Source organism: Balaenoptera physalus, assembly GCF_965194825.1.
Source record: "Balaenoptera physalus genome assembly, chromosome: 1".
NCBI lineage: Eukaryota > Metazoa > Chordata > Mammalia > Artiodactyla > Balaenopteridae > Balaenoptera > Balaenoptera physalus.
In genome coordinates, this window is record NC_138882.1 from 16,306,128 (window position 1) to 16,331,330 (window position 25,203).

The 25,203-nt window shown below is 36.4% G+C and overlaps 1 protein-coding gene and 2 long non-coding RNA genes across 10 annotated transcripts in view; 2 read left to right on the plus strand and 1 right to left on the minus strand.

The window, feature by feature from the left end:
* LOC309644699 overlaps positions 1 to 25,203 on the plus strand; it is an 887,681-nt gene that overhangs the window by 222,240 nt on the left and 640,238 nt on the right. The gene's annotated exons all lie outside the window — the stretch shown is intronic.
* ESRRG (estrogen related receptor gamma) overlaps positions 1 to 25,203 on the minus strand; it is a 619,726-nt gene that overhangs the window by 47,920 nt on the left and 546,603 nt on the right. For all 8 annotated transcript variants that reach the window (XM_082427059.1, XM_082427060.1, XM_082427057.1 and 5 more), the window contains 2 exons: positions 15,592 to 15,702; positions 11,801 to 11,962 (listed from right to left, as the gene is read on the minus strand). In XM_082427059.1, coding sequence (XP_082283185.1) covers positions 11,801 to 11,962; positions 15,592 to 15,702 — 273 coding nt within the window. The remainder of the gene's footprint in view (positions 1 to 11,800; positions 11,963 to 15,591; positions 15,703 to 25,203) is intronic.
* On the plus strand, positions 11,835 to 14,284 carry LOC309644567. Its single transcript, XR_014254493.1, has 2 exons — positions 11,835 to 11,944; positions 14,083 to 14,284. It is a non-coding gene; the product is annotated as an uncharacterized lncRNA (long non-coding RNA).

A 25,203-nucleotide genomic window follows, 5' to 3' on the forward strand; every position in this document is an offset into this window, starting at 1 on the left:
ATATGAAATTTATTCAACTACAAGAATATAGTATGGTCAGATTCACATTAAATAATTAATAATTCTATTCGAACTGTAAAAAATTGCCTTGGAAATTTGACTTAGACTTTCATGGCACATACAGAGTTGTGAAAACCTAAAATCCTCACTGAGTATACTGGGTTGGATAACTGACCAGGTTAATTAAAATCCATGGATCATCTACAAGCTAATTTTAATCAAACGTTATACACTGATCTGTCAGAGACATTGTCTTCAAAGATAGCATCACATATATTTACATAGCAAGTATTCAGAGATGCTTTATAAATAAGGTACACCTCATGTATTCCTGTTACTTTGTCTTTATGTTATCTAGACACTTAGCTCTGTATCAAGATCCTCCATTGAGAAACTCTTGGCCACTTTAAGCTGTTGGCTATGTTTCCCAACCTCAAGCCTCAGTGACGGAATTCTCTCTACTATATCCCCCTGTGTGAAACAGAAAGGTTCTGAGCTATACCTTTAGATTAATAATTCTTCAGAAAGAGGTTTGATCTCATATATCCAGATATTATACCCAAGCTATATCAAAGAATAACAAAAGAAAGATGGGTGTATTGCTTATAATTTGGAGTGCACAACTTAAAATATACCAAAATAACTTTTCTATAACATTTTCACTACTGGTCTATCTTCAAAAACTATGCTGTCCATATAAATATATGCATGTTTATATATAATGTAATATAATGTGGTATAATATAGAATAAAGAGGATAACTTGCTAATATTTAATACTATGCATAAGAATGTATACTCTTTTCTGAAAAACTGGTGGTGACGATGATAAATATCAACAGTGCTCAACTGTTACATGACTGAGTTTTAGTCTCAACTACGTCCTGAGTAGCTCGTGACCTTGGGTAAGTCATTCAGTTTTCCTGGTCTTCAACGTTTTTATCTGTAAGTGAATGTGCAAGTAAAGGCATTTAACATTTACTGAACACTTAGCAATTAAAAGATTGGATTGGGCACTTTACATACATTAACTCACTGAATTGTCCCACTAACCTATCAAGTTGGTCACTTTATTAATATGATCCCCATCTTATATATAAGCAAACTTAGTTCATGGCATGAAGCAATATCAGAATTTGAACCATGGTCTCTAACTCCAAGTATGGTACACTACCCACTGCAACATACTACTTCCTCTTAAAATGCGAAGTTCTAGCAATAGAATTCTAAGGTTCATTCTGGTTCTATCATCCAAGAATTAGTTTTTAAAGAAAGAGATCTATATTCGATATCCTTCCATTTATTTTTAAAAGAGTGTCATAAAACTTCCCGGAGGCATGTTTCTGAGTAAGCAAGCATATTTTTTAAACTTTGGGAAAATCTATCATACAGCACTTTGCTTCAATATCACAGCCACTCACAGAAATAAATCTGAAATGTTTAAGTAGAGATTCCATGTTTCTCCACAAAAGGTTAATCTGAGTAATATGCACAGTTGAAAGGACCTTCGGGAGGGTATTCCTCTTTTACGTTTACAAGTCTGCATTGCAGACTGGGCTCTGCCATGACACAGAAAATCACAAGATTAAGTATAGCTGGACTATTTTTTTTCCTAAAGTGCTGACCATGTCAGGAGGAATCAGTCCTTCCTTGAACCCGCAGCTGCTCCTTCTCCCTCTCTCCCTCCTCAGCCCAGGCTACCATGTGCCCTGCCACAAACATGCTGACTGGCTGAGGGGGCCCAGCACTTCAGGTAATTAATCCTTCCCTAATGTAGGTTAAGCAGGTGTGAAGCCCCCTTCATCCAGAGAGGAGGGAGCTGCTCTTCAGAGACACCCCTGGAGTTACGGTGTTTAATTGGGCTCCGATGACTCTCTAAATCCATACAGGCTGTGCTGCTGACCTGGACGGCCAGTCATCCACTGGCTTAATCTGAACCCAGTGGAAGAAACTGGTCCTTTCCCCTTCTTGATTTTATAATATTAACAATATGTAGTGAGAACTTAATTGCCCATTCTGGCAATGGAAATATAATTTCCTTATTGGAAGCAAAGTTCTGTGGTTAAATGCAGACATGTAAAATTGTGGGATGAGCTAAGTTGAACTGACTCTAGAGCTTAGAATTACCAAGAGGTGGTATTTACCCATTATATGTTTCTCTTTAACTAAATTACGATGCATTAGTACTTTTAACTCATATAATAATAGCACTGAACTTCACATTAAGAGATCCAAGTATAAAATAAAAGCCGAATATCCCTTTGACTTGGGGTTTGTGTACTTTGTACGTCATTCCTGATTCTTGGTGGAGGAAAAAAATATATAACGTGGCAAAAATAAGAAATAAAAGTGGTTGATTGCTACTGAGAAAATCATAGTTGATTTTTTTCTGGGAAAAACCAAGAAATTTTTTTTCTTAAGAGAAATATCAAGGTATTTATAAACAAATGGAGGTATTATATCTGTTTATCATATACCGTAAGCTTCTTAGAAAGTTTGGTCAGTTAAAGGGATTTTTAGCAGGTTAAATACATTCTCCTAATTGGGTTCTTCTAAGAATCATTTATGAAGGTTGAAAAGTGGCCTGAATTGGGGAGGAAGCAGCTTGACTTTAGGGAAATCATATGCCTGTGGACATGTTTGGTATACCGTTAAAATATTATCTGATTGGTAAGATGCCACTGATGTGGATGGCTTGGGTCACTTTGGACACTGATTTGTTGAAAATGAAAAGAAAGAGAATAATGAAAAAGTATAGTTAAAGGGAGGGCAGTGCCTTGACTATGTGGACCCTGACTTTGGTTAATAAGGAAAATTCACATGGAAGAGCAAAAAGGTAAATGAACAGCAAATTCCTTCTGTAGATTTCCCCTCCCCCTTCTCCTTCCACCCCTCTCATAACCCCTCTCGGCAGAGGCAATTCAACAGTCTACGAGATCCGCAATATCAAAACTACTCCTCGATAGTCCTCACACCTTTCATTCCTCCCCAAGTGTCCACAGTGAATTCAGTTCGACCCCCTTTCCTCTTTGCTTCATCTACATCAGCACCATTTCTTTTTACGCATCAAAACCACACTTTACTGCGACAGTGAGAGGCCCGCGCACCGTGATGAAGAGTGGCCCCCACTTGTCGCAACTAGAGAAAGCCCTCGCACAGAAACGAAGACCCAACACAGCCAAAAATAAATAAATAAGTAAATAAAATTAAAAACAAAACAAAACAAAAAAAACCACACTTTGTATCTTGAACCTGATTGTCACTAATTCACCGAACCTTGGTCTAACAAGGAAGTAGGCTGACTTAGTCACATTAAAGAATACAGCCAAGGCAGACATTCTTGGGAAAAAGGCAAACAGAAGAGCAAAGTTACATGGCTTTTCTGAGGCTTGTGATCCAAAATTATTTCAATTCTTTTAATGGTGATGAAAAAGCTCCATTCTTTACAACACACAGACACACACACACACACACACACACACACACACACACACACACACACTACTACACAGCACTTACATTTTCAAATTAACTATTCTATTTCGTGTGGGATGACTTGACTATTTCTTTTTTCCAGTGTAATTAGGTTATGTCCTAGCTTTCATAAACTCATTTAGATATAGGCAATCTTGGATTACGCAGCTATTTTTATCTACAAAATATAATGCATTGTACCAGAAATTCTGAGTTCAGCTGAGTAATACTTACACCCTCTTTCAAAAAGAAAACTCAGCATTTTTTTCATTTTTTTTGAAGAAACCACTTCTCTGTGTGCTTTCAAATTACTCTATATTCCACAGAAAACTGTTCCTCGGATGCTTGAAGTCTCCAGCTGCCACACAATTTATATCTCTTTCCTCTGCTCTTTGTTTTTCAGCCATTTTCCCTGAATGTCAAAGTCAATTTAGTGCATTTCACTTTGCTGAATAAATCAGAGGCGAAATCCTTGCTAAAAGTGAAAATTTGATTTGCTAAAAGGAGCTTAGGGCAACTATTAATCAATATATCCAGAGTGCCAAAGCCAAGGCCACGATAGACATGCATTCATTTGGAGATTGGCTGAGGCAGAGCAAGGGGGACGCAGGGGAAAACGTGTGACCAGCCCACGGGAGGGAGGTGGGATTAGGGATGGAGAGAGGGTCAAAGAGGAGCAGAGGGAGAAACAAAACACGCCAGCATCACATTTAAATTTCTCCCTCCAATTCTTCTTTTAGAGGTGGAAAAAGATTTTCATGAAGCATTTAAGCATATACGGGTTATGCTAATTAAATCAGCTTCCATATAGAATTCTTTTCACAAGACACAGAAGTCTTTCTCTCTTGAACTCATCAAGTAGCCTTGAGAAGAACCTAAAAGTCAGAAGTAACAGCTCTATGAACAAACAGAATTCCAGAACAGAATGATATGAGTTGGGCCAGGTCTATGGGATGTCAATATTTTGATAACCCTCAGGTAGACTGCAGGCTGTTCAGCCTTCTGATATATACAGTAAACCGAATGATGAGACTCATCCTGTCACCTTAGCATTCAAAAGAGTTTCGCGATTACAATTACTTGCCTGAAAATGATACCATCTTTTAGGACTTGATGAATAGAGAAATCTTCAACCCAGTGAATCCAAACAGAGTTGGGGAGGAAGAGCCTTCAATTTTAGCAACCAATCATTTAAAAACTTTTCCAACCATTCAGCTGAGTAGCTACCCAGTGATCACCTTGTTTCGTTAAAATTTGTGATCAGGGATATAAAGGACGCACTATCAATCAAACACCTTGATTTTTATTGATTTTAAAGGTGTGTCATACATTTCCTCTTTGATTCAATTCTCCTTTCATTTTATAAATGTAGAGACAAAATTTAAAGATAGGGCAAATATGTTCCATTTGCCTAAACTTGTATGAAAGGCAGGTAGGTAATCTGGAACAAATGACAAAAAATGTACGGGGAAGTAGAGGAGGATAGGGGAGAAAGACCTACTGAAGCTACCGGTAAAAAGTCATTTAAGTTAAATATTCTATGGTTCAAGTAACATTACTAACAGTGTGAATCAAACTTCCTCACTCTAGGGGATAATAAGAATTAAACAACCGAATTGTTATGGACATCAAGTAAAAGTTCGTGAAAGTGCTTTGTAAACAATAATAAACTCTACCGATGTTAGTTGTTTTTGTATTGAAAGCTTAATCCCCCAAAAAAGAAGATTACCACATATCAATGCACACATGTATGCATAGATATTTATGCAGACACAGATCCATGATTCAGGGTGGAGATCAGGTCACCTGTAGCTTTAATAAGCCCCACAGTACCTAGCATAGTATTAGGTCCATAGCAGACACTCAAATACTTAAATTGTATTCACGACTGCTATGAAATTATGATTCCTCGCTGATCAGAGGTACACAATGGCATGACGATGAATGGATGGCAAATATATTTGGGGGATACCTAGTAATGGACCAGAATACTGGGACAGAGGTTACGTGAGCACAGGTAATTCAGCATGGTGACAGCACTGTGCATCAGGTCACAAAAAAATGGCACCGAGTGGTGAGGAGAGGTCTTTGTGAGTATCTTTAATAACATTTGGGGGTGTCTCTTGAACCGGGTCTCCGTCTGGGAAACCTCATCTGTCTGGGAAACCTTAAACCTTCTTTGTTGGTGTTTCTCCTTTCTAGCAAGGGTAGCTGCAGAAAATGAACAAGTCTCTAGGGGATCTTTCAGATTATTTTTTTCACAACATAGTTTTCAACTTGTTCCTTTCTCCATATCACAATTGTGACTTCAGAAACTGATAAACATTCAGTTATTTTAGGTATGGCCGAGGAGGACGAACTTGACTATTTAGAAGCTAACGGTCCTGCTCACCTAGGACAGAATGATGGCAATATCCATACAGGGATCCTCTTGGTTAAGTAACCTTTCCCTCCCTTTCTATTATAATGGATGTTTGTTCTGAATATTTTTTGAAATAGCTCTTATGAATACTAACTTTTTGGATCACTTGGCTCTAATTACAATAAAATGACAATCTATGTACAATCTCTTAGGCACTAAAATGAACACTGAATATTTTACGTTTTTCGATCATTCTTTATAATTTGCAAATTAATTATGCATATGTGTATAATTTGCATGTGTGTTTTTTTTCCTCATTTGATTTTCACAATATAACTAATGGCTAGACCAATTACATAACTTACAAAATATTACTCAACTCTATACAGCTCAGGTTTTCTGATTTTACTTTCAGAATTATTCTACCTTTTATAAACCACAACTACTGGTACACAGGTATACAACTACGAGGTACATTAAACATAACTTCTAACTATCTGATAATTGAATATAGTTATAATTTAAATAGTCTTACTAAGTGCCAAGGCATTGGATCTTAAATTTAAAATTTCTCCACTTAACTAAAATACTCAACGACTTCACAGTTCTGAAATCATTAAGAGCCAATTAATAGTTTTGTGCTGTGCATATTTTTAATCAACTCATCAATAGTACATTTTTCAAGTGCCAATGATATAGAAACCAAACAGCATATTAGGTCCTTTTTATATATAACATAACTCTCTTAGTTAACTATGCCGTTTCCTGCATGTGAAACCATAATCACATGCATATACACATGACAACTTACCTGGTGTTACAAATGGAAACATAATCTTATAGTAATTATTTCCACCACAATTTTTTGTGCTTTTTCACATATCATAATCATGTAATGGTGCCAGCAGTTTAAGATAAGTAATGGGCAGTTAAAAAACAAAACCTTCACAACTTCACCTAGGGAATGATGCAATCTAAAAAACTGATCTCTACATAAAATGCATTAGAACAATAAATATATATCTTTAAACACTATCATTAGCCATAAATATTAGTTCAAAATATTCTTGGGTATTCTCTCACAAAATTTATAGCCTAATGTAGAAATAGTTTATCCATGTTCTTTAGAGATTTCTGTCATTTATAGAAAATTCTAAATACTTCTGTTGAGAAAACTAGAAAAAGCCAACTCGCTGAGCAATTTTTAATTCATTTTCCTAAGTGAATGTTTTAGAAAAAATGTTTCAGAGTAAATGCAGAATACTGGTTTCTATACTTTAGACTTCTGTTTCTTACATGAATAACTATACATAAAGACTGTTTTATCACATCTCTTCCTAGTGTGGTTTTCTTTTTTGAGCTTAATAGTTCCTGCCTTCATTTGGTATGAAGAAAAACTATAGGTTTGTTTGTTTGTTTTTTCCTGTTTTAAAAATGTCATTAAGAGGCTCCAAACTTGAATGGAGTTCTCCTTCTTCAGCAGGTAATTGTTTGATCTGTCATGTCAAAAATAAACAAGCCCACCTAATAATCTGCCATATGTGATAAAGGAAAAAACAACTTCTAAAATACATTCATTCACTGAATTGTTCAAATATCTTTCTCTTAGAGTCATCCATCTGGCAGGACCCATAAATATATTTAAGCCACTTATATAGGTCAGCTAATATGGGTGATGCTTTTTTAAGCACCATCTGACGAAGCACATTCTGCATTTTGCTAACAAAATTACAGTACAAAATAATATTTTAATCAACCACAAAGAACAATAATAGATCTGACTGCTGGGCTGATAATCGTCTTATCACACCCTGTGAAACCTAGCTCTAATATTTGACGGAGCCTCCATTACTTGGCAGCCCATTCTAAAAAAGGCCAACAATGGAGAGAGAATGAAGTGGAGTGTGCAGGACCTCCGTATCTACATAAAAGAGATTAGAGGCGACAGCGGTCCATTTTACAGCTCAATCATATTGTGTTAGCATGCGCTTAGCCGAGCGCGGACGAAATTGAAAGAGAAATAAAAAAGAGTCAGGCAGATAGGAACCAGAAAAGCGAGGCATGAGCAATTTCCAAGGATATAAAAGGATGCTAATGGTGGGGCCCTGTCATTCTTAAAAAGGGCTATTAGGGCACCATCATCTGTTCTGGTGCCCTTATGCTCCTTCAACTAAAGTCAAGCATTTTCTAAAGCCCTTGTGATCTTTTTGCTTCTAGAGATAAAGTATGGTCATGTTTCAGAACAACACACTTTCCATTTATGTGATTTATTAAAGTAAGTCAACTAATTCTATTTACTGATAAAAAAAAAACCCCACTCCCTATGTATTCTTCTTCAATATTTGCTTTTGTTGAATTTGTCACTTTTTTATGTAGCAAAAGCAAGTATACAAAAGTACCTTCCCAGGAGTGCAGAAAGGCTACTGATCTGATCTTATATGCTAAACTTAATTTTTAAAAAGTGTGTGTGTCTGTGTGTGTGTGTGTGATTCCACAAACTGAGAGCAGCATAAAGAGAGCAAAGGTTTGGATTTTAGTATATTTAAAAAAAAGATTTCACTTTAGTTTTAACAGAAGCATTTTTTTTTAAAAAAGCAATTTTGAAGTGAAGATTAAGACAGGTGAAATTTCAGTTCTGATTTGGCTTTAATTCCAGCTCTGACCCCGGTTATGAGGACTAGGTCATGGTATCAAAAACACATTTTTACTTTTATCAAGGCAGAAATGAGACTTTAATCTTTATATTCTCTTTGGCTTTACCCCCTCCCCATCCCACGCTCCATGTTGCTGCCGTGCCCAGGCTCCCCTGAACCCGGGTATATAGACCAGCACGCTGGTATCACAGCATCTTTTACTTCTACCTCCAAACACTGCATGGCACACTTACTGTTATGAAATTTAAAAGCATTTCAGTGAATTCGTGTTTTGCTAATCCCTCTCTGAAAAGCCAAGATACTCCTTGCAATTATTTAAAGCACCCTCCGGGTATCACGGAAACCAGAGCTGTGAATCATCACTGCAAAGTAACCTCCTCTGGTATTTGCTGGGGAGAGAGAATAACGTCAGCCCCTACCAATTCTAAGCCTCAGCTTAAGACTGAACACATAATCGTATAGCAATTGTTTCCACCACTGGAAATGCTGTTACTCATAGTTATTTAAAGTTACTGTCTTCACAAAGGTCACCAGAGCCCCTTTACTGTGACAAGTTCCTCTGTAAGCTGACATTTCTACTTAGATACACAACTGGACCCACAAATTTATCACTGACTTTTCCTCACCAGAGAGCCGCAGAAGGAGTTGGTTGACTTTTCTTGATCGTTATTATGGAACGTCTGTACAATAACAAAATATGGGCTTAACAAATTTCTTAATTCAGGGAGAACTTGGGCAGAATTCTCTGAAATAATGGGCGGTTTGGAGTCAGAGTGACATAGCCTTTTATGCTGTTGCTATTCATAACACTATCATTTTAATTTTGAAATAATTCTTTCAAAGGTAGTCAACTGGGGGACTAAACTATCCTGATTCTATTCCAGGAAGCAATGTTGAATGTGGGCTTTGAAGGCTCTGGATACATTTGTGAACTTGTGCAAGTGTTTTTACCTCTCTCTGCCCCAGATCTCCCTATCTTTGAATTAAGGATAATAATATCTGATTCCTGGGTTAGAACAATGGGTCTCAACCGGGGAAGAGGGGCATGATTTTGCCCCCCAAGAGGACATCTGGCAATGTGTGAAGACATTTTTGTTTGTTACAACTCAAGGATGCTAATAGGTAGAAACCAAGGATGTTGATAAATACCCTACAAGGAACAGGACAGGCCCCATAACAAAAGATTATCTGGTTCCAAACATCAGTTGCATCAAGACTGAGAAACCCTGGGTTAGAATAATGTTATTTTAAATCTGTGAGTATGTAAGTCTGTGTACGTGTGTGTGTGGATAAATGTAAATGATATAATATATATTGATTATTTTTAAAAGTTATCTGTGGACACTTCAACAAATCTTAGTTTTGTTTCTTTCTAAAACCCTTCATAACACTTTCCTTCCAAAAAAGTTTTCATACACTGTTTAGGCAAATTCTGGCTGTTTCCACCGCTACAGCTTCCAATGTCTTACCATCTTTTAGCATATTCTATTTCTATTTTTATTGCTTTTTCTAAAAACCTGATAGAATGATTACAATCCAAATGCAAATCAGCTATCCACACAATCAAATTCTCATCTTTCTTTTAGACGTAGTGACCCTTGTGGAGGTATCTCTTAAAGAATACACTCCAGCTCACCTATTTAACTAGTTTTGACTTAATTTGGGGTGCTTTATTAGCAAACAGTGTAAGACAAAGTAGCTGGTATAATACAGAGTGATGTTTAAATTAGTTTACAATTTGCTTGGCCTCATCTAGAACTGCAGTGAACAAAGCCATTCAGAAATGTCAGCTGTGTTCCCAAGCACTGTAACAAATTGTCGCCTGAACGCTGCACACCTAATGACTTCAAATTAGCTTCACTGCGATATCGCCTGACAGTTCGTTACGACTGTTAGCAACATAGCTGGCGTATCATGACCAATAAATTGGTTTCAGTGTGGGCTGGGAAAGGGACTTCCATCAATTTGATTAAAGAAATTACTGTAGCATTCAAAGCATAAAGACAAACTAGTTTAAGGAGACAGAAATAAGTTCACTGTACCAAAGAAACACGGCTCACTGTCCAAAAATTTGTTTGTAAACTATTTGAAGATCAAAGCTCAAACAAACAATAATTCAAGTAGACTACTACAATTCTTAAACCTTGTGATCAGGTATATGTTCACTGATCTAAGGACAAGTCTGGAGAGAAAAATAATTGGATACTTTAAAATACTACTTTTGGGACTTCCCTGGGGGCGCAGTGGATAAGACTCTGCACTCCCGATGCAGGGGGCCCGGGTTCGATCCCTGGTCAGGGAACTAGATCCCAAATGCATGCTGCAACTAAGAGTTCGCACGCCACAACTAAGGAGCCCGCCTGCCACAACTAAGACCCAGCGCAATCAAATAAATAAATAAATAAATATTAAAAAAAAAAAAACCTGAAATACTACTTTTAAGGCACCATATGAGAATATTTACAATGTCAATTGAACATTTATTTTCATAATTTATGTATAAATTCATGGTAAATATCTAATTGTAAACCAAAGCAATATGCAAATATGAAAAACAATTCAGTATAAATCACCACTACAAACAACAAAATAAGTGATTTTTAAAAGGAAAAAAGGTATCTAGACTACTCCTGACAAAAACTTTTTTTTATTACGATATTATAGCTTTATTTAGACTTTAGGAAGCTAAGATAGAGTAAGTTCAGGAAGTTGTCCCATTGGCAGGCCAGGCAGGACTTATACCCAGGCTGTCTGCCTTAAAGCCCCCAATTCATAAACATTTATTTAAAGTGAAAAGAAAAAAACAGAAGTATTTCCTTAGGAGAAAACTCGGACTTTTTAAAAGAATAAGGAAATATTTTAACAAGTTATATTCTCTTTATCTTAGGTTGGCAATAGTACCTTCATATGCGAAAAAATAATTAACAAGCATTCAAGATGGTAGTTATAAAAATGGCATATGATTCTATTAGGACCAAGAAAGCACTAAATTAAGTATGACAAAAACAAATGTAAAGGTTTAAAAAAATCCTAATGAACGGGAATTCCCCGGTGGTCCAGTGGTTGAGACTCTGCGCTTTCACTGCCAATGGTTCGGGTTCAATCCCTGGTTGGGGAACTAAGTTCTCACAAGCCGTGCAGTGTGGCCAAGAACAATCAATTAATTAAAAAAATACAAATAAAAAAAGTAAATTAAAATAAATAAATAAAATTTAAAAATCCTAATGAGAAAATTGTGAATTTGCCTAAATCAACATATAAAGCCTAGGGAATTAATGGCAAACTTTTCTTTTTCATTTCAGAAAAGGTACCTGGAATATGCTTCGCCCATCCAATGATAACCACCAATTCTCGATCGGCCAAGTCGCACAGTGTAGTGAGGGCTTTGATGTCACTGTCGGGAACAGTAGGGTCAGGCATGGCATAGATCTTCTCCGGTTCAGCCACCAATAAATGTGAGACAATCTTGTTATCTGCAGAATCAGACCAGAGCACTACAAGATCACTAGTAGTATCATCCCTCTTTCACACGTTCTAAACTAGGTGGTATTTTGAGCAAAAACAAAAAACAAAACAAAAATATCCCTCAAACACCTATAATCAACCCCAAATATTCCATTTACGGTTCAACATATATATACTAAACAGTGTTCTGGAAAACCCATAGCAGTTGTAATAGTTCTTTGTTTCTTCTGGGCTTTATCTGCCTTTGCTGGAATGAAGCATCTGTCCTGCAATGAAATTTTTTATAGCAAACAGATAAGAGAAGTTAGATGCTTTCTGGGTCTGCTCTTTGATTCTTAGGTGGGATCTGGGGAAGCAGATTAAATAGCATACAAAAGCTTTAAAATAAATATCCATATAAACCATTGAAATATAGAACATAATGTAGGAGGCAAAGAACTCCTACTGCCCATAGACATAATGGGCATGAAAGTCATTAACTGTCCTAATTCCTTTAAAGAGGAGCAAAGGTCAGAGCCCTTCTGCCGGGGTGAATTACTGACTGTATAACTCTGTCTCAGTGGGATGCATTCAATATGAACGTCTTGCCTTTCTCCCCCTCCCCACATACCCAGCCCATCTTCCAAATATAGCCAATGTCAGTTTCCAGAAAAATACTCCAACTTAAATGTGACCGTATTTCCACTTTGGAGCGTCTAATACTTTAATCCTCTATTTTCATCTGTTGTCTTTAGCTCATTCTCTGGCTCAGATTTATCTGTCTGAAATTTGTGATATATGTTTTTAAAATCCTTCATAAAATAAACACTAGAGACAAATGGAAAGCATCACATCAAATGTGTTTTATCGCTCAGGGCCATGTGAGAGTTTATGGAAGGGGTTATAAAGCCTTGCTAACGGAATGATTTTTCTTGTTGGCCCCATTTTCAATTTCTACATGTAGCTTTAGATTTGATACTTTCTTCTAAGTGAGGAAATACAAATAGGTAAGAATAAACTCAGATATTTCAACGTCTGTGTCCTATTACTCTAGAAAACTAGGGTATTAAATGGGATCTTTGTGAGCCAAGTCAAAGGTTCCTCTACGTTTACTAGACCATTTGCCTTTCCCTATACATTTTTAACTTTTTTAACTCAAAATGAAAAGACTTCATATACCTTAGAATTGAAAACATAGTTCTTTTTTTGTCTGCTGTAACAACATAACAAGGATACTTATCCAAGCTATAATTAGTAATTTTTTGATAGAGTTTAAAATTTTTACTACTATGACTGCCACATGAATTCTGTTCACTTCAAATTATCAACAGATAACCATTCAATGGCAGTAATATTCAATTATTATCAAATTAAAAATACAGATTTGGGAGGAAGTATTCCCAAATATCATATTTTCTAGAAAAGAAATTAAAATCAAATAGAGATTCTTTTTTTTTTTAATTTGTAGGATCTGAAGAGAATGACATTTGTTTCTCGTATATGCTATCGAAACAACACCCTGTTTTTTAGCTACGCTTGGAAAAGTTTCCACTTTCATTGCTCTGACAATGCAGCAAAACCTGTCAGCAACTACTAGATCCTCAGGATTAGAAGAAAATGCAGTAATAAAGGGTACAAAAATGTAACGGAAGGAAATCGTGATTCGAGTTCTTTTAGTACAGGGAAAACGCAACCTGTTTTACCCAAGCCACTGGATACTTGACTGGAGGGGGTCAGAGAAATTTGGTGGAAGCTTAGAAATTCCTATCATTCAGAAAATGGAATAGCCGGCAGCACTGTTTCTAGGTGAATCTTATTTAATGTTTCCCTAATTAGAATCAATAGAACCCAATTTTCATTCTTGGGCTTTTGTAGTACACAAACAATCAGTCAGGCTCCAGAAATCTCCCCCAGACACTTTCTGAGCAAAGCCCATGCCTAGTCTCTGACAGGATCTGAAAATTAAGTTTTATAAATGTTTGTTACCAAAATACACTAATTGGATAGACTAAGGAAAATTAACACAGAGGCCTTAAGATAATGAGTAATGATTTATTAGGAGTCCTCTTTTATCTCAGACAAATGGAGCTCATTGAAATTGCTGTAATCTTCTTAAAGGTACTTGACAAGCCTCTTCCCCATTTCTCAGGTTTCCGCTGAAAACCATAGATGTTTCTTTATCCATCCTGTGGACTTACGAATGGGCTGGTGCTCATTTTTCTCTCGGTAGAGGATATCATCAATGGTGTCAGTCGACTTCGTATAAAATGAATGAGAAATGGCCAGTCTGGATATTAGTGAATTCAGGAAAACGAAACCTCTAATGAAATTAAACATGAGTGTTTATTGCATTTTATTGTATTATCAGAAAGTTTTTTTATTCTAATGTGCAAAATCTGCTTAATGCAGTCCTAGATTGTATTTGCAGAATGCCAAACAGCTTATGCAGGCTGAGGAGAAGATGCCAGATTGGACAATTGAAGGTATAATCAACATAATGTTTTTTGGAAAGGCAAAAGGAAACCATGCCATATGTTCACTTAAGCTCTAATTTTATGTAAAACTGGTTGTTTTTTCCTTTGACATAGCTAAAATGTCCTTTCATTTACAGTTCAGGGTCTGTTTTATGTATTTAACAGACGCCCATATGCTCACACGCATGATGCATAACAGCGACCCCTCCTGGAGAATCTGAATGAGAAGAGGACACTTTTTCTCTTCCCTTGAAAGCAGATCAGAAATTACCCATGTCTTTTCTAGAACTGCTATAGCTGCAACTTCCTCTGGTGAGGGCTGGTTGTGTCTTCTGAGACAGAGACAGCTAAATGTGAGAATTGTTTCCACCAAAGCACTTTCAGTGCCTCGTATAAACTCTATGCATAAACATCCTAAAATGTTAGCCCTTTTGCACTACAGCCATGAACTGATTTTTCAGAAACTGGAACACAGTTAACTGCCTCAGTCTATATTCTAGCTCTTTTTAGCTAGACAAAGAGAATGGGGTTTGCATTTTAGCTACATACCTACCATCGTTTCAAATTGCAGCCGGGCATTATCAAACCATGGGCTTTTTAAAAAACACTTCATAATGCCCATAAGGGCATCTGAAATGGAACCACCAACCTATGCTTGTTATCAGTAGGGCCCATCCTTGTTTTAATCTATTGCTAGCGAGTGTGTTAACCTTCTATAGCTCTAAATTAATGAGGCTCCTAATGTATTTTCATTGGGAGGTTGAACAAACTCATTTAGCTAGTGAAAACTACAAAAATCACTTTCTTGTGAAATCTGAAACTAACAGCTCCAATGAACTAATGATCACGGTACGATCCATTTTATGTACCTCTGAAAATAAAGATAACCCGTAAATGTAAAATTCGCACTATATAAGCTACGCCTTGGTATGCTTACGCTTCCACAAAATGACTAGGTGAAAAAAGGTAGAGGGGGAGAAAACCATAGGAAAAAAAGATAATTAGTTGAGTTGTTGCTGCCCTTCAAAGGCAATCCTTGGGAATAAAGCCACATCTCCCCACCCCCGCCAACAAAGAGAAGTCTCGTTGGAGTCAGTAGGAATGGGCATGCCAAAACTGATGTACCTAGAGCCAGCTGGGAGGATGTCATGTACTGGAAAGCCAGACATGGCTGCTGTACTTACATGGCTTTTTGGCTGGCTGAACCAACTGAGGGTTCAGGTATGGGCTGTTCTCCGCATCTATTCTGCGCTTGTACTTCTGCCGACCTCCACGTACTCTGTCAAGACGCACTCCTGTGGGGAAAGACAGGCACTTCCTTACTGTTGAGGTAACTATCTTTGAGACCAATCAAATACATAGAGAGTATCATCCAAGGGTGCTAGGTAAACAGAGAGTAGATTGCAGAAGGGTCCAGGGGAAGTAGAGGAATGTAAAAAAGCGATGGCTAAACCAAGACTGCCACAGGTTGGAAACCAAACCTGGCAGAGATGACCAAGCTGAAAGACATTTATGCAAGGCCATCAGAGTCATCTACATACCAAAGGAAAGGCACCTTTCCTTGAGAATTAATACAAAGAAACTGGAATTTGGTGCTAACACAGTTTCTCAAATTAAAGACATTGGCAATGTGTATCCGCTTCATCAGTCACCCCTGAAAGCTCAATGTGTGGGCTTGAGTAGATCAGTAGACCCAGAGCTGTTCAAGCCACCCCGGTCTATCAGAGGACTCCACGTGGACCTGTGGAACTGAATTGAGTTGAAAACCCCTACATGTTGTAGAGAGCTGGAACCCCACTACACAAGATGAGACGCAAGGATCGTTCCCTGTTCTAAGTCAACATGTCTCAGAAGGAGCATGTTCCTTACATTGTGGCACACGTTTGTATTTTCCTTCAAATGAGAGAAAACTGAGAGCAGGTCTGGACTGAACGCAGGTCAGAAGGAGGAGATTCCTGAAAGAATTCAGGAGGCTAGAATGGCGAAGGAGGGATTTGTTAGGAGGGCAGAGATGAAGCGTGAAGCTAGAAAGTAGGCAAAAGTAGACTGGCATTTAGTAATACTTTTTCCCCATGAGTGATGGACTGGGTCAAGATTCAGGGAGGTTTTGCTGGCAGTGGATCTATAACATTAAGGAAAGGGGCAAAAGGGAAAGAAAGGGATTAAAAAGAAAGAAATGTTTCATTTACATGGGGCAGTGGGGAGGGTGCTTGTTAATAACGTGGTTTCCAGTCTGTAATTGTAAAGTTTAGGACAGAAACTTATAAATCTTTATCAAATAAAGAGAAGATTACTTGGGAGTAAGAGAAAGATGAGATTCGCTTTGTGGTCTTATATTGTACCTTAATTGATAAGACAGTATTAACATTATCCATTAATAAATTCACAACCAAGTAATTCATTGTACATATTTTGGTATTTCTCAAACTGTTCAGAAGATAGATTTGGTTTAACAGTATCCTCAGTATTGTTATTTTACTGAAGGCCCTCTCAGAGCCTTTAACATGCAACTAACTCTCAAATAAAACTCTCAGAGGGAGATACAGCCTATGCAATGTTTTGCAAACCAATTTAACCAAGGATCCTGTTTTGGGAACATTTGTTAATATCACGTGGAACAGGTGAGTTGTGGTGTAACTGAATTATATGAAACAGTTTGGGAAAGGCTGATGTATTTCTATGTGAATCCTGAAGGTGAATATATACTCATATGTTAAAGATGACTATCAATCCATGAGCTAAAGAAAAATATAACTTTTCATATTATCTTAATATTACTACTTTAAGAGTTGATTTCCTTTTAGTGATACACACAAACATACACTTGGTTCTAGATAAACCCTGAAATGTCAAACTGAAACATCAGAGCAGAGTTTAAGTGATATCAGGAGACAACTTCAAGAGCAAGTAAGTAGGTTTAGACAAACAAATATCAAAAACCAAAGAGCTTAGGTACAGTCTCTAAGTATTCAATGAAAATAGAGTGCTTGTGAGTCACGAAGAAACATTTCTTGACTGCTGCTTTTAGAGCAATTTTGCGCCTAGAGTTCCATTCCTTCGTTTATCTAATTTCTAATGTTCTATTTTTATTGTGTCTATATTTAATTTACTAAAGTTTAACACCTTCCCCCTTTTCCCCCCCTTTAGTCATGTTTTGTCTTTTTTCATTTCTTTCTTTCTCCAAGATATTTTTCCAGTTTATATAATGTGGTCGCATTTTGTCTGCTCATCTGAGATCCAGTCAAATTTGTTTCATCATAAGAATTTTAAATTTTTCATTATAAGAGTTTAGAAAATTAAAAGCATATATAACTAAAAGTGGTATCATAACACATTTGGCATCCAGCTCCAACACAATGTGAACATTAATGTGATATGATTAGAGGTGTGAAGAGAAGGCAGGATGAAACAAACAGAGAGAGAGAAAGACAATGACAGACGAAGGCTAAAAAAAGGAGGAAACATTTAAAAATAACTCTGAAATTGTTAGAACCAAGAAAGCCTGACATACACACACTACTATATATAAAACAGATAATCAACAAGGACCTACTGTACAGCACAGGAAACTCTACTCAGTACTCTGTAATGATCTGTATGAGAAAAGAATCTAAAAAAGAGTGGATATATGTATATGCATAACTGACTTACTTTGCTGTACCACAGAACTAATTCAACACTGTAAATCAACTATACTCCAATAAAAATTTTAAAAATTAAAAAAAAAAACCAAGAAAGCTCACAGAATGCATCTCAATTAGGTTTGTAGACTCCAAAATTTGCTTTTGGTGTCTGTCAGGGCATGAGTTCACCATGAGCAATATAGCCTCACATGCCCAAATACTGAACAATACACTATGTATTTTCCAACACAGGAGTCAGAGCTGGTGAGTTTCTGACAATGGATTTCGTCTATCCTGAAGGCCTATGGAAGAGGATCGTGGCTGAAAGATTGGATTCAAGGTCTTGGCTGGAAGCAATTCTGACACAGTTATATCACACTAAAGCCACCAATCAGCTTAGCCAACTGGCCCAAGTTATGGGAGAAGTGCAACACTGAAAACTAGTTATTAAACATCATGAAGAAAAAAATACATATACTTGATTGACAGAATTTTTATTATGCATTATGGGATATTTTTTGTATTTCTAGGAATAGATCCTTTAAATACTGTGAAATAATTTTATTACTGTGCATTTCCTTTCAACTTTGAACAATGAATTACTGAAATATTCATATTATTTTTACGTGCTCCTCCAAAATCTAAAGGAGTGTTCTCACTCTTATGTTCATTCTCGCTTTCTCTTTCTCCTTTTCCCTCTTCTTCTCGCTTTCTTCCCTCCCCCTCACCTCCTTTCAGTTTGTGGGTAGATAAACTACTATCTATCCATCCATCCATCCATACCATCTACATATCTATCCAGTTTCTAAATATTCAAGTACTTTTTTACCAAAGCCATCATTTAACGCTTTCTTTACTTCCTAAAATAAAGATCAGTTGGACAAAGCACTCTTTTATGATTTATAACTTTATGTATATGGTATTCAGTAGATGACTGTAGAGGGAAAAAATTAGATATTAATACTACATAATTAACAATTAATACAATTATGTAGCGAAAGTTGATGGGCAGTCAATATACAGAAAAACTGTTCCTGCCAAGTTTAGATAACAATTAATGGTAAAAATTTCTAGAGTCGATATATTTTAAAAGATCATAATAACTTTTATGTGAAATTTTTATTCCCATTTTAGGGGGTTAAAAGTAGGCAAATATCAACAATTTCAAGTAAAAAATATTTATACTGCTTTTAATCTCTTTTCAAAATCTGGAGAATCTTCTTTTTATGCATCTTCTAGTGATATGATGATAATGATAATGATTTAGTTTAGCTGACTTCATACTCAGTGAAATGTCTGAACTCAAATCCTAGTAACACACCTGCAACTACTTCTACATCATACTAAAATTATTCATCAATTTATTCAGTTCTGTTGGAGAAAAAACATAGTCAGTAAAACCAGTTTTTTTTTCCCCCAAGGACAATCATATAACACGGAAATACACAAGTGACATAGGTCTCAAAGTTAAATCAGCCCAAACTATGTGTTCAAACATGTGGACCCAGCTTCTTTATTTGTGCATCTTTGAAAATAAACAGATGTATTCATCTGAGTCATAATAATATATGCACTGAAACTTTAATAATGTTATATTAAAGAGTCTGATAAAACAATACTATACAGATATCATTAAGAAGTCTATTTTCACATATATACGCTACTATGTATAAAATAGATAACTAATGAGAACCTACTCTATAGCACAGGGAACTCTACTTGGTGCTCTGTGGTGACCTAAATGGGAAGGAAATCCAAAAAAGAGGGGATATATGTATACGTATAGCTGATTCACTTTTCTGTACAGCAGGAACTGACACAGCAGTGTAAAGCAATTATACGCCAATAAATAAATAAATAAATAAGTCTATTTTCAGTATATTTCTAGTTTTAAAGTTTTTCCAGAAAAATGTTTCCAACTGTAATAATATAATAATTTATTCCTAAATATTATATGAAGAACATGGAAAAAAGTAAGGCATAGTTTGCAAATCAGAATGGTTTCTTTCTGGCTCTTTCATTAACAAGCTCTGTAAATTTTGTTGAGTTCCTTAACCTGTTTGCTTTTCCAAATATAAGATGGATATTAAGACAATAACCTCCCTGGTGTTTTGCTTTAATGATCCAATTATATTAATATAAGGTACTAATATATTTGGCTATTATACTAATATGCTAATATACTTGGATATTATACAAATGCATTATTAAATATCTTATAAACTTTAAAATCCCAAGGAAATTGCCATTATATCATTATTTTGTTGAAATATTACTATATTATTTATTGAAATATATTTTGCATCGTGATCATTTATTGAAAATCTACCCCCATGGAGTGTGACAGTCTACCCTGCCTCAATTCTGTAGGTAAACACATTTGAGGTATGATTGAATGGTAAGATAATACAAAGGATAAAACCGAAATAATGACATTATTTGATGTCTAAGTGATTACAGAAATATTTGGTATCCCATTCTATTTGCTGCTCATCCCTGTCGCTAATAATATCATTTAGAGTTTATTTTAGAACAGATACAGAAACTAACCCAAAGTCTATGAAAAAGAAAAATGCTATCTCTGAGTTTAGCTAGAAACACACAATACAAAGTTAAGTAGAGAATTGATAATTATCCAATTAACCTAATACATTTCATTGAAAAGTCTCTATTTTCAGCAGAAACAAACAAAAAACAACAACAGTATTTACCATCAGGACCTGGAAAATCCAGATTTGCCAAAAACAAACATCAATCTAATCCAAATATTTCCACTTACAATGGCAAAGCCTGTCTCTCTACATCTTTACAATCTTAAATACAAACAATTTCTGTTTGGACTCCACTTGTAAACCATTTTTGAAAAACTTTAAAAAGGAAGATTTCTCCCAGTAAATAAGATACCCACAATGTTCAATATTTGACAGGATTTGAAGTTAATTAAGGCAAATGGATTTTCTATTCATGTGGAGACTGCCATTACCCCTTTCGTTTTTTAAATAAAAAATTTTAATAGTTGACATTACCTACCAAACAGAAGGCTTCACATCGCTTTTTCTATCAAATACTGCATGTGCCTACATTGCCACAAGGGAATCACAAATCTCATAAGTTGTCAGAATTGACAAAATTGAGGAAGAATAGGGCAAGAAGGAAAAAAACAAAACAACAAAAACCGCTATGAGGCACATAAATGCCAAAAGAAGTAAAACAGTTCAGCACAAGGCCTTCTTAGGTCAGCTAATTTTAAGTCTACATTTTATGCCCAAATGCAAATTTTTACATTATTATATAGTCCAAAGACAAAAGTATTTTTCACATTTTTAATAGCACAAAGTCATTTCATAGGATAATAAAAGATCTCTCCTTCAGAGAATTACACAAGGCCATCCTAGCCTGCTTCGCTATATTAAAGACAAGCCTTTTTATAACGTTGTTCTTAAACAAAGGTTTGCTAAAAACGTTAATTACATAGACCCCTGGAATACTTAAGAAAGATGCAAATAGTCATATTAAAGTAATGATACTTTTTTAAAAGACAGTGAAATAATATTATAAAAGATTAGTGACTTTAATGACTACTAAATAAATAGTTGGATTATTTAAATGTTATCCAACACGACTTGTAATTGAGGATGAGGAGCAGCCTGGGAAAGTAAAACTTATGACGCAAGAAGGTGAAGAAGGTGGGAACGTTCTCCTCCACGATGTCTCTGGTACTGCGGCTCCCTTTGCTGCGGAAGGGAATCCGGCTCTTTCCGTTCAGGAAAAGAAGTACCTAGAAGCGCCCTTGAATTTGCCTGAGATTTCTGTGAGGGAACCATCATAAACAGAGGGTGGAGAAAATCCCTTTGAGGGGCTGTAGGAAAGGAAGCAAAGGCAGATCGGCAGAATCAAGACACAGCGGCGAGAATTTTAGTGGCAGCCTGTGATGGCATTCTTCCTCGTAACAGCATCCTTACAGAGAGTACCAGCTTTACCTAGAGTATTTGTGCGTATTTATAGGTACCCCAGTAAAGGGATGAGTGAAAATTATTTGTACATTGACGCAAATACTCCAGGGAGAATCTAACCATATTAAATTCTGGAGGATCATGAGAGACAATAAAACACACCAAGCCCTAGTTATCTTCTCTTACTATTATTGCCCTTTCTCAAAATAGACAGTGATACTGTTCAACATGGCTTCATGATTTCGTTCCTTTCTTCCTATCTCAGCAAACTTTTGACTCCTGATATCTGCATCTCCTGAACAAGCAATGTCTTCATTGATAGTGGAATGACTTAATCTCTGTATGAAGTGTCTTGGAATCAACCAAAACACCCATTGGTTATTGAGAGCTGCTTCTATTCCAGGCAATGGGTTAATTGTTTTACGTACATGAACACATTTAACACTTACAGCAATCCTATGAAGCAGGTGCTATTATTATCCCATTTTACAAATGAGAAAACTGGAACTGGGAAGAGGCTGAGCCAGGAGTGGCAGCTGGAGACCACGGCTGCAGAGCCCACGTTCTCAAGCACTATGTTTATACTGCTTCTCTGTCATCAAATTCTATTTTTGGGAAAGAGCATGTGGTATAGACTCCAAAAGCAGAAGCACGGGCAGATAAAACCCAATTACTGTGGTAAACAATACTCGCACCCTGATAGGGGGTGCATGCAAAGAGCAAGGCAGAATGATGAACTAGCACGAGGAGAGAGGAATACTTTTACTCCGCTGAAGGGCTAGGCATTTTGCATCTATGACTCTATAAAGCGTCTCCACTTAGAAGAAGTTTATAGCTATGAGACTGTTGGCAAACCAAAAATGATAAAAAAGATTCAGTCAGTCTGCTTTTCTCTTGAGGCAGGGACCCAGAGATATTCATTTCCTCGCTCCCTGTTCCTCTTTAAAATGTCACTGAAATAAGACAAGGACTGTTTTGCCAGGGCCATGGAGGCAAAGCAACATTCTGGCTGAGTTTTACAGTTTAGAAGGAGACCCCGATGGCAGCTTTTCAGTTAGACACCTTGACGAATGGTTACATTTACTTCCGCTGAAATAGCATGACAACAATTCAGGAACTTTGGAAATAGCTTGGTTGCATGTGGAAGCACTATAAGATCTGCTGAAATAAAAGGGAAAAATCACACAGGGAGAGAAAATGCATATCCATTAGGCGGGCTTTTTTTTTTTTAACTGAGTCCTCAGTCACTAAAAGAGATAAAAGCCAGGACTCACATTAAAGCTTCCTTGCTCTACAGATGAATTAACAATTAGCAAAGGGAAGTCTTTCATTTTGGTCTCTTGGTAGCTATCTGGACTATTAAACATGTGAGGCTTGCATAGAAAATTACAAAGGCTTCCCTCTGTTTCAGATTCAAGCTGCATCCAAAATATATTTGTAGGTTTCTGTGCACAGGACATAGCCACAAAGAAGTCTCTCCTTCTTTTTTTTCAAGGTGTGATTCACTGCTCTTGGCTGGTTCTGAGGCGTATGTGCTAAATTTATAATCTGGCTGAGAGCCGAAATCAAAATCATAGAAAACTGAAAAAGACATAGTTTACAAAATATTTTGCAGGGAAAATATTATTCCACCAGGGGTCCAGTTGCTTCATCTGAAGCATGGAGCCCTAATCTATGACACATACAAGTACAAATTAAGTCATCTGCAACAGGTGACAAGTTTTAATTGAATGTCTTCTGTCTGCAATTCTGACAAAAGGTGAATAGAAATAAATGGGTCTTGGCAAGACGGCTCTGAGCCTTACAATACCCAATATCTCATTATTTTTAAACAGCTATCTATAAACTGATGCTGACAAGCCTTGAACCTTTTATTTCTGCTCAAGATGAGGTGGCTGTGAAGGGGAGAAAAAAAAAAAGGAAAGAAAAAGGGGCATCCAGAACATTACATTAAACATGCAATACCTACCATTATCACTTCCCCAATGTAATTAAAGGAAATCTCCTATTCAAAAGGCACTATTTCTTACTTTGCTTGATGTCAGAGAGAAAGAGAAAGAGAGCGAGCGAGCGAGTTTGCTTGGTCTGTATTTGCTAAACATAGAGACTGCCTTTAAAGAAAAAAAAGAAAATCTTCCCTTTCTTTCTCTTTTGCCTGTTAAAAATTTCATAAACTATTGAAAGAGATACTGCGGTGACTTAAACCTATCTGAACTCTATTTTGTCTGGTTACTATTTAATACTGGTGACTCTTCCCTTTATCCTTTTCGAAATTGCCTTCTCATGTGAATAAAGTTGTGAATTAGTGGGTAAAGACATGAAATGTGGTTGCACATCACCATCAGGAAAAGTGATTCTACTAATTCACAATTAAATGTGACACTGGCAGCAATAAGTTTAACACAATAATAACAGTAATAACGGTGCACAGCACCCCATGGGGATGCTCTGTAAACAGAAGCAAAAATATTATTTATGCAAAATTCAATGCCCTGTAAAAATGAATTAAAAATGAAATCAACCAGGCTGGTTTATAAGTTGTGGGTTGAAAGTCATAGTCACTGTGTTTCATCCAATGGAAAGGAATGCAGTGGAGTTTAGTGAACAAAAAAACCACACGTGGATTTCAAAGAGAATATAAGTAGTGGGAGAAAAAAAAAAAAAAGGAAATAGGTGACAGAGAAAGATGGTGGTGAGTCTGGAGGTCATTTGGTTTTAGCATGTGTGATTCTAGATCACGTGGGCAACCAAAGTAGAGTTCAGCTCAAAAGAGAAGCTTATGGTCACTTTAGTAGGGGAAAACTTCAAGCCCTGGCCAATTTGTTAGGAACTCAGCACAGTTAATAAAAATGCATTACCAGACTCAAGCAGAAATTCCAAGAGCCAATTCTAAGATACCAAAGTGACACATGGTGTTTAATGAATATTTTTCTGGTGATTATGATTTTGCAAAGTTGAGACTGGAAATAAAGTAAATCTGGCAGAAAGAACATATGTCTGGGTCATGTGAAAAAAAGAATTGTACCAAAAACACAAAATACATAGGAAAAAAAAATCAGTTCAATAGAGATCAAATGTTAACATAACATTAATGTATACACACCCAAATCTCATATCAGTGAGAAATTTTCTTGCGACACTGTGACGTTTATTTCTTATTTCTTGTGACACCGACAGCAATAAGCTTAATACAATAATAATAGTAATAACAATGCACAGC